The sequence below is a fragment of the Eleginops maclovinus genome, chromosome 8, assembly GCF_036324505.1.
Source record: "Eleginops maclovinus isolate JMC-PN-2008 ecotype Puerto Natales chromosome 8, JC_Emac_rtc_rv5, whole genome shotgun sequence".
Lineage (NCBI taxonomy): Eukaryota > Metazoa > Chordata > Actinopteri > Perciformes > Eleginopidae > Eleginops > Eleginops maclovinus.
In genome coordinates this window covers 14,555,820-14,571,969 of record NC_086356.1, presented here as the reverse complement: position 1 = coordinate 14,571,969, position 16,150 = coordinate 14,555,820, and the positions used below count along the sequence as shown (strand labels likewise).

The 16,150-nt window shown below is 38.5% G+C and overlaps 1 protein-coding gene across 3 annotated transcripts in view; it reads right to left on the bottom strand.

The window, feature by feature from the left end:
• ccbe1 (collagen and calcium binding EGF domains 1) overlaps window positions 1–12,675 on the bottom strand; it is a 36,067-nt gene extending 23,392 nt beyond the window's left edge. Inside the window, exons 1-2 of one of the 3 annotated variants that reach the window (XM_063889643.1) lie at window positions 12,194–12,675; window positions 12,031–12,111 (exon numbers count right to left, since the gene is read on the bottom strand). In XM_063889643.1, the coding sequence (XP_063745713.1) occupies window positions 12,031–12,111; window positions 12,194–12,297 (185 nt within the window). In that variant the 5' untranslated portion in view covers window positions 12,298–12,675. The remainder of the gene's footprint in view (window positions 1–12,030; window positions 12,112–12,193) is intronic. The other 2 variants (XM_063889642.1, XM_063889641.1) reach the window with 2 other exon arrangements.
• Between the last annotated feature and the right edge of the window lie 3,475 nt (window positions 12,676–16,150).

The window sequence follows — 16,150 nt, the reverse complement described above, 5'->3', positions numbered from 1 at the left end:
GCTGCTGAGGTCCCGAGTGTTCAAGGGGGCAGTTATAATAACAAATGCTGCTAAATAGACAGAAATCTGGTATTAATTGGTAAAAAATACATTTTAATGCACATTTATGATCAAGTGGTAAAATAAGTTCTGAGATATTACATCTTTTGCACATCCGAAACATCTAAGCTAAGATTTCAATTGAAAAACATCCTCTCTCATTTCAAAATAATTGCTTTGTGCTTTGCTCTTTCGATCAGTATCATAGTGAGTGCATATACGTCTGCACAGAGAAATAATGGCGCCCCAACCCTAACATGGTACATTAACAGAACCTATTGGTTAATGACTGTGAACTCAGTGTTCACGGCCCTTGACAGTCACACAGCTTTGGTACGATAACCCCTTGGTAAGGCCCCTCATTTAAAAAATAAATAAGCAGTCTGGTTAGACAAATTGTGCAAACGCATCGCTCAATTTAATGTAACTAATTCAAAACTCTGCTTTTAATTCTTGCCCTTTTGTTTTCATTTTCTCTCTTGTGACACTGGTAACGGGAAGGCCTGGTACATTTATAAAAATAAAAAAAGAGTAGGAAAATATGCTGTTAGAGCATGTAGCAACAAATGTCACAAGTAGAAAGCAACTGTTGCTGCTACAGCGCTGTCATTGTGGGTATTGTAGTTCAACATTTTGAGAAGCACATTTATTTATTTTTAGCAGAAACTTGAGTTGAAAGATTGATTCCACTCTCGTATCTAAAGGTTCAATAGGAAGCCAGCCAGCAGCCAGTTAGCCTAGCTTTCCAGAAAACTGAAAAAGAGAGGAAACAACTTGTCTGGCTCGGAGCAAAGGTAACAAATCAGTCTACTGGCACCTCTAAAACCAATCTGTGCAAACAAGACTTTCATAGTGATTGCATACCAGTTTAGCTGTGGTGCGAGGTTAGCCCTACACAGAGCAGGCATCATTCCTAAAACCTGAATTACAACACCTCCAATTACCTCGTCCCACAGTCGTTGGATTTTCTGAATCGGTTATCGATAAATTGAGTGAAATGGAGCCTATGGTAAACTCAAGCTTAAGTGATTATAATGTTTTAAACAACAATTTAGAGGAGACAACTCTGTATTTGGCTTAATGGGGATGTTACAATCGGGAACAGTGGTGTAGATTAATATTGTAGTATCATAATCTTTTGCTACAGAGCTTATTTGAACCATTACCCAAAAATCCCATTGACTTTTTGACGAGAGAATCAGGGCGACACTTGAAATAAGGACCTCTCCACATATTAACTCTGCAATTCATCTGCTGTTAGCAGCTACTTTGGACGTGTACACCACTCCTGCTGCGCTGGCATCTGCAACATTATCCAACAAAACCAGCAGTTTTTCAGAGACTCGCAGCGGCAAAGCACTTTAGCCCCGCTCAGCTTTAGCGGACAGCTGGAGCCAAAACACAAGCAGTCAGCTTTAGCAGAGGCAGCCATCGCTCTGTCGCATTTCCTCAGTGGTGTTCCAGACTCAAACAAATCGCATTTGACACTGGCCAGATTGTATACAATGTGTAAGGTAATCCATTATGAAATCTATCTGCTTTAATGACACATTTCTCCTTGAGATCTCACATTTTCATTTAACTTTCATTTAACGAGCTGAGGACAAGTACAGAAGTGTGTGTGATGTCTGTGATGCTGACACCTCAGGAAATGATACAGAGCACGGCTGTCTGTGATACACTAAACCGTCATCAGCCCTTCCATGTGTTTCTAACTCAAACCATTCGACTGGACCAAAGCCAAATATACCAGTCTCCCTGCAACACTGCGGTCACTGTGAAAGCGTGCAACCTCCTTAAATAATCTAGAAGGGATTAATAGTAATTGAATTAGTTTGTTATTATTAACAGATTAAACAGTTCATTATGTTAATAGAGTGGTGAAAGCTGCTAAAAAAAGCACTGCAATATGAATAGTCATACTACGGAAATGGTGCAAAATGGGTTCAAAGGAAAACTGGTCCCTGAAGAGCTTGCCTCCTGAAAAGGTAAACTAAACTCAACAGTAGCTGATGAGAGATTATTTGCCTTTAAAAGTAAATATTTGTAATCCAAATGGCTCACTCAAACAATATCTATCTTAAATTAGATGTAAAAATCAGAATAGAAGTAAAAAAGTATAAAAAAGGTACTTTTTAAATGAGCTCTCAATCAATCGATGTGATTAAATGTAGCCACATAATAATAGACAACAGAGAGAAATCAATACAATTTACGAGTTAATGCATTAAGTATTATTTTTCAGTGTAATTGTATGTGGGGTTGTGACTGTCAGTGTTGGGGAAACAGGACCCAAGTGCAGTAAATCAAGGGGAAGCAGGTAAGGGTCAAAAACAAAAAGCGAGCTTTATTCAAAAGTTGTTGACGACAACACGAAGCAAGGGTAACACAGGACATGAAAAACACTTAGCTCCAGACATGAAGGGCGACAGGAACAGGCAGGTAACATGGACAAGATCAGGAAAGAAATGACGAAGACCGAACAACAGACAAAAGGGAAACAGGGACTAAATACACAAGGGTAATCACAAGACAAGAGACAGCTGGAAGGGGGAGGAGAAACACAGGGACAACAGGTGAACACAATGACACAATCAGGCACAGGAGGGAAACACTGACAGGAAGTGAAGCTTAACATGACAGAAGTGAGGAAAACATTTCAAAATAAAACACACAACACAAAGACATGACAGATACGAAACACGGATCATGACAGTAACTGTATTGCATTCACCTTGTTCATGTGTTTTCCTTAAATGAATCGTGGAAGGTAACTGTGTTGTAAATGTTGTATGCTAGCCCATTGGAGGCTTTGTGGTTTCCATGTTATTTTAAAACTCGCATGTGTAATGAAATGTAATATTCTGTCATGGGACTTCACAAAGAATTTAGCCAGCATTAGTAACACAGATTTTAATTGAAAACAACACTTATTAATGTGAAAGTTTCCTTCAAAATCAAACATATCTGGCGTTCTTGCGTGTCGAGACGTGGGAGGCGGGGGAGTTAAAAGTCTGAGTATTTTAAGCAGCATGATGTAGCTTTACACAGCTGTATAACATGGCATGACAGATGCACAAACACACTGGTGGTACTGAGGAATATCATTAAATACATTTACAGCTGACTCACAAATATTGGATCTCAGCAGCATACAAGCAACATTCTGTCACTCACCAACCAAACATGAAGCCCCTTTTCCAAAACGTGTTATTGATATTGAATGCAGCAGCTGTTTACAATTAAACACGACTGGACTGCTGTGCTCACTGGTGAGGCGGCACGTCCTTTGGCTAGCTGCTGTTCTTCATGACAGATAAATTAGCACCTTATTCTTTTCACGTATGGGAGAATAAATTAGGCTTCAAACGGTCCAACTGTGAATAACAATTAGGTATGAAAAAATGCATTTCAAGTTTTAACACATGCCCGTTTAACTGATTAAACTGTCAATAACTTGTGTGTTAATACAATTACAGTGTTTCCTTCCAAGTGCTGCTTTATTATTATTTCATGACATTTTCTTTTGTAGAATAGAATACCATGTTGAACACAGCTAAAGCATGCTCTTGGATATACAGAGCAGAGGCATGGAGGCAGAACAACCACAGCCTGTTGTTTACAAATCGCCACATCTCTTAACCATCGCAAAACCATAGCGTGACCAAAGCGGGACCACACTGAAGTTCGCCATGGAAAGAAACAGATGGGTAAAGGAGCAAAAGCCAAAAGAAACAAGAGAGGTAAAGATTTATATATCAGATAAAAAGATACGGGGATTAGAGAAATATTTTCAATTTCAGTTTCTGTGTGTGTACACAAATAGGACTCCAGTTCAAAGTTCACTATAGGTGAAAAAAAGCCATATGGATTCACTGTAGTTTTGATTTATGGTCATTTCTTTCCCCATTTAGTCCTCATTTCCATTTACAGTAGATATTCAGCGACCCCACAGCCTGTACATGCCTTTGAAGAGGTGAAGGCTTTGACAGATGGAGAATATCCCTCTCCATTTACAGTCGTGTGGCAAATACTGAATTAGTACTGTATGGTGTTGAATAATGCGTACTCTGGGCAGCAGGTAAACATCACTTAAACAACAGTTGAAAAAACTTTTTATAGTGAGAACACTCAAAGTCATGGTCTTTGCAGCAAAGGCATGTTTCGTATTACAGTCTTCTTCCCGAATGGAAACAGACGGCAAAATGTATTTGTAAGGAACCCAATTAAATCCCTCTCTGACAGTAATGAATTAGTGGAAATGTTAGGATTTTGAATTGGATTAGAATCAGAAAAAAACCGGCGAAAATAGAGAAAGCAATGAGTTTAACGATGTATTGTCCTGGTGTTAGAATAAATATGTAATAATGAATCCAACATGTACTGTACGTATATTACGACACATCACATTAATTCATGAAAATAAATAAATGAATAAATAAGAGGGGGAGAGAGAGAGAGAGAGAGAGAGAGAGAGAGAGAGAGAGAGAGAGAGAGAGAGAGAGAGAGAGAGAGAGAGAGAGAGAGAGAGAGAGAGAGAGAGAGAGAGAGAGAGAGAGAGAATGTTTGCTGCTGCTTGTGCTCCACATCTGTCACTCAGGAATGCTCCTCAACACTAACATGTCCTCCCTGGCTCTCACGGTCATCGCTTACACTTCACTGCATCTTCCTCGGGTCTCCTAAAGAACAGGATGGGCTAACATCCTCTACCTAATAGGGCATGTCACCACTTCAGCAAACTTGTTGACAAGGCATTGGCTAAACAGCTCTTTAACATCTCATTTAAAATAAAATATATTTTGTTAAAATGTTTTGTAACTTATCACCCCCTATGGGAGCAAAGATGAATGACGAATGTTAATCACTTTAAAAAAAACCTGCCTCCACCTCCCACTCACAACATAGCTGAGCAGTGACTGTGAGAACTTCCAGCAGCACACTCATTTATTAATGACCAGACCGGCAAGATTACTCACGAACAATTGGCTCGACTTCTGTAACAATATTATCCACAACAATTTCCTGCAAAGTGACACCATTAAAATGACGCACAATAATACGTCTCTCTGTGGCACATGTGCTTTCAGTTATAACATGAATAATATTTTTAGGGGACAGGAAGACAGACGAATATTTGATTTATCAGAGCTCAGGCATTTGTGGAAAACCAGTGATAATCATAAATGAAATGATATTCTGTATTTTTATTCTCTCCACCAGGGGATCATGCAATTTGCTGCGTTTGTCCACATGAACTGCACCAAGTTTATCTTGTTAATTAAAAAAATTAACAAGTTTTCTTAGTATTTTCTTAATAAATGATGTGTTGGGTCTATAGGCCCAGAACTGAATATGCAGGTGTGTCTGATCTCACCTGTGCTTGGTATTCACTGAAGAGGGACATGCAAATGATGCCCACAGGCACGTAATATATGAAAAGGGCAATGAGCAGAACAACAAACTATCCAGTTATACACTGTATAGCCTGCTTGCTCAGGGCCCTAGATGCCCCAACTATAGTCCTTTCATAGGGACTGAAAATTATCTAAGGAAAATTCATAGGCAGCAGCAGGATCCATCTACTTGCTGTATACTGTTGTCTGACCTAAAGTAAAATAATGAAACAATAATACTAATAATAATAATAATAGTAATAATAATAGATAGTATCAGTTGTTTGAAAAGGTGTCCCAGAACCAACAAGGTGCCAAGTCCTTCCAGCAACCCATAAAAGTAATAATGAGTCTTGCCCGAGTGGATCAACTCAATATTAACACAAGATGAAGGTACTCTAACCTTGCAAAAACAAAGTTGTGTTTCATACTAAATTTTATCCATAGCGTTATCAGATTGTAACACAGGTTTATTTTTCCAATCAGTAATCTGATATTTCTTTTTATCCAATTCTGTTATTCCCGATAAAGGCGCCAGATCAGAAATCTCTTGTGTTTTTTTCTGGATTACAATCACAAACATATTATGTGGTTTTGGGAAGAGATGAGAGGAAAAGTGTTCTATCAAAATTCACTTATCTTTAAGCTGGTTTTTTTCTGCTCATGATTCATCAAATTGATCAATACTGGAGAAAGAGTCCGAGAGAGTTTCTCAGAAGGACACCAGCACCAGGTCATTACTAAGAGAAGTTGCTGACTCATCTATGAGGCAACAAAAAGACAGTGTTTTTCTTAGTAAAAAAGTTCTTCTAGTGGTTTCAATCCGACAGACGAGCATCATAGTCCGACAGCTGATTTCCTCCTCTGTCTGCCTGACATACTTTCCACACTCAGCTGTGCGGGAGCTGTCACTGGGTAACACCAAAGGTTCATGTCACTCTACAGAACAGCCTCTGTTATACAGTCTACTTCAGTTAACAGGCTACATATCCTCTTCCTCAATATTGATAGAAAACAGATGTTGATGTCTTTTTTTTAACAGGACATTAGGTATCACTTTAGGGATTTGCTTTATGATGAGTTTGGGATGTATCAGACTCCAGTTTTATGGTTGTGGCAGCAGTTTGTAAAGGCATACTTGTAATGCCTTTTAATGATAGAGTTTCTTATGTAATGTCATTACATATTACAAGCACATTTACTTCTATTATTCAGTATAAAGTAACAAAATGCTGAGGATCAGTGCCAGGTACCGTAGACCATTTCAGGCATTTTTGATTGGCATGATTTTCAGCTGTTATCTCTTCCTGTATCTACTGAGGTTTGTTCCCGTACACTCTGTTTCTCTCACAAGAAGTGTTGAGAAACACTTTGGAATTATTCCAGAGTCCTTCCTCAGTTGACTTATTGTTGTGCATTCTGTCTTCTCAAAATGCTTAACTGCATGCTGCTTACATGTTTTCATTCCTAAAAGGCAAATCAGAAAACTCTTTGTTAGTAAATCCAGATGTGGCTTTAATCAATCTCACATAATCCTGCTTTGCCACATAGCGCTTGTGTTCTGAAGTGGAAACGACTACAAAGGCTTCTTTACAAGAGAGCAACAGCTACGGCAAGTGCATTTTTGGTTTCTGCTTAGATTTAGTGCTATCTTTCAAAATCTTTTGACATGAATTATCCCACAGAATTTTCTGTACAAACAAGACTTGACAAGCATATTTATCAAGTCTACTAAATGATCCTCTGACGCATGTCCAGTAGCACCGGAGGTGTTTGATAATTGGTCTTGTAAATAAAAAACACATCTAAACACATCAAATGTTTAAGACATAATAATAATTTCTAATTGCCTAATATTTTTCAACTGGATCATCTGCAATCATCATTTTACCTGCGGAGGGTTTTTATTCTTTCTCCTGGAATAACCACTGTTTAATGACTAATTACAACTGTATAAACATTTTGGCATCCATTTAAAAGTCCTCCACCTTATTAAATAACTATGCTCCAACACTGGACGTGTGCCCATGGCGCAGTGAAGTTCATTGAGTAACAATATTACAGTACATGGGGGATTTCCAGAGTTACATGTTTTTCCACCAAGATATTCCCCTGAAAGATGCCACTCGTGCTGTCCATAAATCAAGTCTCATTCTACTTTTCTGTGAAGAACGTTTATAGTTGGATCAGCTGAAGTAGCCCAAAAGGACAAAGCATAGCTAACCAAGGTCTGCTGAACTCCTTACACTGTGCCACAATGTTTTAAATACAGTCTAGGGCTACAATTCATGGAGCTACGTTCGCTGGAGGGATGACAATATGGCAGCAGAGAACCCCCAAGTGTATTTCTCGTGTTGAAAGCTATTTGAATTTGGGAGAAGGTACAGAAGTCCAGCTGAGAGGATTATTCCAAGGAGCAGAATAAGTTTACATTTGATGTGAAAACCAGATTTGGAAACTAAGGAGTCAAGCTTTTCCCCCAAGTTGAATAATCAGACTATAGCGACCATTCCTTTGGAACTGAGAAGTGTTTGAAATACTGCTTCAGAATCACAATATAAATCAACTTCTTATTTTGCAGTCAATGGAAAATCAAACAGTTCTATACTGAAATACTCCTGGGGTACTTGATTCATCGGAATACAATGAGTCACAAGAAGAGAAGAGACACTGATGAAAAATTCCAGGGAATATTATTGGAACAAATTGATAGGGGACATTTACAGGATGCAAACAATGCAGTATGGATCTGCCAAGTGCATGAGAAGTATCATGACTATCATGTAGCCTCAGTTTCTCTACTGCGTAACCCAGAGTTTCCCCCTGAATTCCTTAGCAGGGGGGGGGGGGGGATGCTTAGTATCACCAGAATTATTTTGAAAAATAACAAGGCAACAATTACAAGTGTTGCACATCAATTACGTAAAACTGGTGCAGCTGTAGAGTGGAGAGACTCTTCTCACTGTGTTCTGCTTCTTTTCCTTTACAGGGAAGGCAAGGCAGAGATCGTATACACTATAAATCAGGCCAATGTAATCACTGTTTCATGTACCCTCTTGTCACCAAAGAGAAGTTATAAACAATGGTTATTAATGTGCCTCCATCCTATGATGGTTAACACATTGGATCTGGCTCTTATCTTGGACTTTCAGGGATGTCATATGATACTTTATCTCAGCAGCTAAAAAAACGTCTACATGTTGGGTAATCTGCTCTGAATTGACTGTGTCAACAGCACAAAAACAAGAAAACAATCAATCTTTAGTATAACGATCTCATAAATATATTTTCTGTCGCTTTGTACTGCCAAATGATGAAGTGATTTAGCGCAAAGTAGTTTATGAAAGCTCACGATTATGCTGTTTGTGAACAGCCGCTGTCAGGTATGCTTTCCCCAGGGGGGTCTGTCTCACAAAGCAGGATTATGAGGTTAGCTGGATAACTGCCGAGTAGAACCTGGAAGCCTCTCAAGTCTCCAATATGGACTTGAATAAAACATTTTCTGGGTTATACTCAGCGTTACAGTCTGGCTAAGTCAGTAATCTTGCTTTGTGACACAAGTCGCAAAATTCTCTGGACACAGTAAGTGATGGGATTATGTTTTAAACAGAAACTGTGGTTTGGATAAAAATACACTGTGAGGATAAAGACAATGGTAAGCATTACTAGTGATAGAAATGAATAATAAAGTCACCAACAGCAACAAAAACCGAAAACCTAACAGTTCATAAAAATGTAACTGTCAATTCTGATTCATCCCTGGTCTCTGGGAGGTACACTGGAAAACTCAACAGCAGTGACCGCTTAGCACTTAAGATTTGCCAACCTGGAACAAACAGCACACACCTTATCATTGTAATCAGACCTTGTTTGGGCTTTTTGAAAAGTATTTGCGTTGCAATCTCAGGCAGTGATGATTTAAGTGCAACTTCTGGAACAAACTACACAACCTCTCACATCTTATTGGAAGCCAAGCTAATCATTTGCATATATTCTGAACTCTGAAAATGCTAAATCCGAAACCCACATTTGTCAATCTCCCCATTAAACAGCCCAGAAAGTCAGAGAGAGTAGAATGTGCCTACCCTGACAGTGAGACAGATATGGTACGAGTCAGAGGCCCTGCTCCTTCTCTTGTGCTGTGACATATGCTCTCTGGGTCTCTGGTGTTTCCTCTGATCCGTTTCACAATATGATAAATGCTCCAAAGATGAGAGTTAAACTGCGCACACAGTGGAATGCAATGGTCAAAGGGGGGCCAGGTTCAAGATTTCTTCAATTGGTCCTCTCCTCTCCTGCTAGCCCTACCAAAGACTTGAATTTCAATGCCTCCAAAATGTTTGGCATTTTGGAAAAGAAGATTTGCTTTCATGCAAAGAGAAGGTCAATGCCACGCTGACATTTGCCGGGTAAATATCTAGCCTTTTCCGGTGTGACAAAATCCAGCTACAGGCACCAGTATTCAAGTTTTATTTTTTTTACTCCATACAAAAACTAAAATGGACTATGTTATGGCAAATTTGGTGCATATATGACATACTATCTATACAAAGAATTGCATCAAACTGTAAGTTTTGTGATCCAACTTTTGTGTAGGAAATGCTGGATGTATATATCTGTATACTAGAAAATATTATATTAAGAACAACAATGATTCCTTTAAAGGAGCAAGACATACTTAAGGTTCAGATTCACATATTTTCTATTTCAATATCAAGGGTGACGACCAGAATAATAAAAACTAAGTAAGAAGAATCTGTGTACCATAGCTTTTAAGGGCCATCAGACCCCTTAAGCACAGCTGTGTGTAGTAGCAACAACGTTTACAGAAATATGGAGTACATAAATATAACACACTAAAATAAAACAACTAAACAGAATAGAAATAAAAGTAACCAAATGTTCCAAAACATGCAGACACAATGTTTCTCTACATAGGACCTAATAAAGGCCATAAGGACGATATTTTCCTTTGGCAACTAAATCTTGCCAACTCCAATCAAGTTTGGTTCCCTTTGAACTGCATCTCAGTCATTCCAAATAACAATTGCACTTATAAATTCAGATCATCAATCGGAATATTTGGCACTTCAATAAAACTTCTTCACCAACCGTTACAGAGCTCATGAAGTCATCAGCTCATGGCGTGCAGGTGAACTGAAATGCTCCTAGGTTACATGCTGCTCTGCTCTTTAGAGAACCACTTTTTCTTTAAATAAACATTGTGGGAAACAACTGTGGCTGCAGCCAGTAACCACAAACCAACATGATTATGTTAAGAATGTGTTTGAGATTTAAAGATCAAACAGGATTTCACTGTGTGCTTGAGCCACGGCCAGCAGTTTGTCAAGCAAAACAGACATGAAACCTCACACTTGAAAACTTATCAGAAGAGATTTTTTCCAGCATTTCTCTAGTTCCAGATGGATAGAAATAGATATCAAGCAAGATGACTGACAACATGTCTGAAATGAATTCCCCGAATAACAAGCACTGTATTCCCGCAAGTGGTGTTTCAGTATTTACTAGGTGTCCATCATAAAAATAGTAGTACCGGAAGGAGTGTGGGGGTGAGTAGCATGTGTCAAGTACAATTTCCTTGACTTTCAGCTTGTATTCATAAAAGCCATGTCAAACTTTCTTGCTGTGAATTTGTCCTGTACCAAAATCACCGTAAGAAATGTTTGTTTTTTGTAATAGCCCTTTAAAGTCAGTAGTTTTGTCAACATCACTCTGAGGTGGCCCCTTGAAATGAAGACAGATTAGGTTCTAACTACTTAATTTGCTGCGAGGAGCCGCTGTGTCCATGGTGTCCCTGAACTCTGATATTAAAGCCAGTGTCAGAGCATAGTATAAAGGCTTCTGGATTTAGATTGCTATGAACCCTGACATTCACAAAGGATGAGTAGGGGGGAAATCCACTCATGTCTCCCCTAAAATCCCTGAAATCCATTAGATACATTCATATTTAATAACTTTAAAGTCTTCATGGAGTTATTTTTATATCTGAAAAAATCAACTGCAGCCTTTTTAGGAAGCAGACATTTTATAACTCATTCAAAAATTGCACACAAAGTTAATCAGTTGAAAATAATCACAAGTAAATCACGCTAACTGTAAAAACAAACATTGGAGGAGGTTTGTTTATTTTTGCTTTTAAAGTTATAAGCAGTCTCAGGCAATAAGCTTTTGTGATTTTCATAACAGCAACCAAGCACCATCTAAACAACATTAAAGCACATTTTGCAATCATTTTCGAGGGCATTAACCAGTGGCAAAAGATAATTAAGAACATTTAGTCAATTACTGTATTCAAGTATACATTTGAGTTAACTTAGCTTAAGTATATGTGTTGCATTTACATAATAATTGGAAATGGGACATTCTACAAAATGAGTTCTTCTACTTTTGGTACTTTAACTATATGTTGATGCTTATAATTATGGATTTTAGTTAAGTTAAAGTTGTAGTAAGCTATAACTCCTTGTGTGTAATATCTAGCCTACTCCTTCCTCCTCTGCACAAAAAGACTGCATCTTGATGATTTCTCAGCATTATTATAACTTTTTAAAGTTTAACAATAACATTTCTCCCTTACCTGTAACATGTTGCAACTTCTCCACTCGGCTTCAGGCAGGGGTACTTTGTTGTGGAAATCTTACTCTCAGAGCACTCTTCACTGTGAGACAAAACATTTCAAAGTGAGCATTTTTCCCTCGCCTCTTGCAAGGACTCTTCGTTAGTGTGCTGCAAGTAATTACCCGTCACTGGCATCCTCCTCTTGGTAGGACCAGAGCAGACCTCCTGAGATGTACATGCAGGTGACGGCGAGCAGAAGAGGACTCCTGTTGTGGTTTAGTATCATCTCATCGGTCCAGTCACCTGGGTGCTGCTGACAGTAATCCACACGTGTACTGATCACCTCCTCACTGCTACAGCTTCAGGGAGTAGAGTGCTAAGCAGCGCGGCAGACCCTCCCACTCCGCGTGCTGTTGACTGAATGAACTGTCACTACAGCGGCTAGATAACTTCCCCAACTCGGTAGCCTACTTTTGACAGGTAATGCTTAAGAAACCAAGTCAAGAAAAAGTCATTATATTGTAGAGGTTGTAACAAAATAAAGACTGATGACTTTTATCTTTGACTACATAACGTGTGTCGATAATTTGCAAGCTAAAAAAAACTCGCAGAAAAAAAGAAAGTAACTCTCAAAACTCCATGTTTACATAGTAACACACTGACATTGCGACTGTTAATGTGTTAAGGTAAACTACAATTAACGACGTAAATACTAATAGATATTTCTCATGTTTTAATGCTCCCTTAAACATCTTTTAGCAAAGAAGGTGTCTGAAACAGAAACGTGCCTTTTATTTTCTTGTGTGACAGGAACCGAGCAGTACATTTTACACCATCATTCACTCCACGAGCTCTCTGTGCGTCATGACGTCTGCATCTCTGCTCCCACCGCGTGGCTGTTACTGAAATAACTCCTCAATAATAAATAGGTACATATTTAAACAACTACAAGAACAAGAGCAAATCTTCTCTACTACCACAGTGATGTGAGTAGCCCATCATGAATTGGATACAACTCTATTCATTCCCCTGTTTCTGTTAAATAAATCTGACTAAACCAACACATTACAAATGCATAGGTAGTCTAATATGAGCACACATTCATTTAAAGTCATTCATTTATTGTACCTCTGTTTAAAGTTGTAAGCATACAATTATCCATAAATTGATTTAACAAGATTTTTATAAAATATTAAAAAGGATGAACTGACATTTAGAGAAAAATGAATCAAAATGAGAAAACATTTACATTTTAACGGTGGCTGTCCCAAAGTTTACATACTACTGAATTACATTGTGTAAATGTAAGGATACTATATATAACTTTGGAGCTGAATTCACAAGAAATTATATTAAGGATAGCTAGGCCACTATTGTTTCAAGTATGACTGTTTTTCTACTCCAAGTGGTTATATTCCACCTCTGGATTTCAATCAGCACTGTAATAAGATACATGCCAACCAATTTGTGTACATCAAGGCATGGAAAGTGTATTTATATAGCACATTTTAAATAACAAGGAAATCCAAGGCGAATTACAAAACAAATTTAAAGCATAAAGACATATTGCAAAAGAGGACCATCATAAAAGTATGTTTGAATTAATGTAAAAAGCAAAAAGCAAACAGCTTCAAACAAGCTAAATAGAAAAAGACAGGTAGAAAATGCAAGCACTTCAGCAGGAATTAAGTACTAAGCAGTAACATACATGCTCTGTTAACCCAAATTCACCTGACTAAGTTTCTCATTGTTTAAATCAAACTTTTTAAAAGGTATACTGTAGATATGAAAGATTTCCCCAATACGTCGTGACTTTCATTCTGAATTGCCCATGACCTTTGTGTGACCTCTAACAGTAGACCTGATCTGCAGTAAAAGAATGTTCACTGAATGAAAGGAAAAAAGAAAAATGAAAAAACGAATGACTGAATGAATGAAGGAAACCTTTATTGACTTTAAGGGAATTTGCTTTACAAAAATAGAATGAAAGATGATCAAAACAACATCAACAGGTATACAGGAAACCATATACTATAAAATAAAACAATCATAAACCCATCATAACAAGCATGTATTAGTATATCGATAAAGGTGTGTGTTCACGGAGGTGACAAATACAGACTATTTGATCAGAGCTTGTTATGCAGTTGAATGCTGTGATGGATAAATGATGTAAAGCCTTTTAAAGTCCATATCCTGGGCATGAAATGTATACCTTCCTCCTGAAGATAAAACTTGCAGAATCCAAAAGTTCTTCAGTTTCTCTGGAATGCAGGATGGCATTACAGGGAGTTGGAAATCAGATAACTGAAGAGCCTGTAAAGGATATCCCAGTGAAACAGGAGGACTGCGGTGTCACTTACAGCTACTACGGTACCTTTTCAATTTATGAGGTCATTCAGGTATGATTTACCTTTATTCAGAATATAACACTGGTCAGAATGTCTGATCAGGTGAAACGTTATACAGAATTTCCTCTCACATTAATGGTTTACTTTTTCTATTGAAAAGGGAATTATACCTCTTACAATATCAATTACCAGAAAAATAGCACCTTGAGCTTGCTTCAAAGGGCCTGCTCAAGCATGACCATTTCAGTCGAAGGGAAAGCAGTGTTTCACCGGTCCACCTGCTTCATTCAGAGCCTCTAAGCCTCAGCCACTTTCTGAGGTTGCAGTTCAGTTCCTGGCCACTTGATGGCCCTTTCAACCAAGAGATACCACCCCCACCTCTTTCGCCACCACCGTCATCATTGCCCACAAAATGGATGACAGCTTTTAGAAAATACCAGGGTGCGTCACGACTCTGAGGTGCACATGCTGTGCCATTTATGTTCCACCTGTTTTGATGCCTCAGCAGCCCGAGAGGCAGAGAATGATCATGCCTGCAACAACACAATTAATGTCGCAGGCTGATACTGTGTCAAAGCTGAACCTCAAAACAATGTCTGGAAACATCCTCTGCCTTATGGATATGAAATAATGATCATCAATTTCCTGGAAAACAACACAGAACAAAGGAAGCCTTTTTTACCCCCTTACTATGGTCTTGCACTTGAATGTTTTAGATAAATTAGTTTTATTATGTTGTCTAGTTTCTTGGTTTAAGTGGTTAAAGATGGTTTGCCAGGAGTGTTGACATCTTTGCTTTAATTGGTCCTCTCTGTTTTTGTGCATCTGGTTGCCGCATAATACACTTTTAAGTACATTTTAAGCAAAAACCATGATCTCGATACATTCTTTTTCTGTTCTTATTGTTTACCAAACTAGCATTAGTGTTGTTTCACTAACCTAGAAGGATTCGTTAGTGGACTATTTCTTTTTCACTTATCAAAGTCACATCAAGTAAAACTCTTGCCCTATCTGTGGCCGTGTTAGGGAAAGAATCTGAGCCAAGCAGAAAACAAATGGACCTGAAATTAGATCAGACGGATGAAAAAGTGATCCAGGGAGAACAGACACAGTTGGTGGAGGTTTGTTTGGGAAGAAACAACAGCCAATAAAACTGTCTAAGATGGAACTTGGTTGTTTCTTCTGATTAAGGGGCTGTCTTCTGAGATCTTTACAAGTGGTTAAAAAGGTTGAGGGTGGAGCAGAACTACTGCTAAATGTGATAGTTTTAGGGGTCGCATTCCACCAAATGGACTCAGCTTGTTTTTGGGCAAGAGAAAATCCCAAAAGACACAAGTTCTAGTACACTGACGAGCTGCCAGATGAGAATATGTGCTGTCAAAACCACTTCAGTGCCTTGTAGATCGCTGACACTGACATTGTCATTAACCGTTTCCTGCTTAATGGATGCTTCATAATGCAGTACTGCAGCAGTGGAATATTCACAAATATAGCCCTTGTTATCCTCTTAATGCTCTCTCAACACATGGGGTGACAACGAGAATATTGCAGGGCACGAGCACCCTGTCATAACTCCCCTCTCTCCGTCTTTCTCTCTTTCACAGTGCAGCACTGCAGTGCCTCTCTGCACATGCCCAGACAGACTGGGAGAGAGCCACAGCAAGTTTGAGCTCACTAGAAATATTAACAGGCTGCATCACAGACACATTGATGTATTCTTTCAAGCTGGGCATGCATTAGAGGTAAAAGTCTTGTTTAATGCACCGCACAATGAATTATTCAATGGTT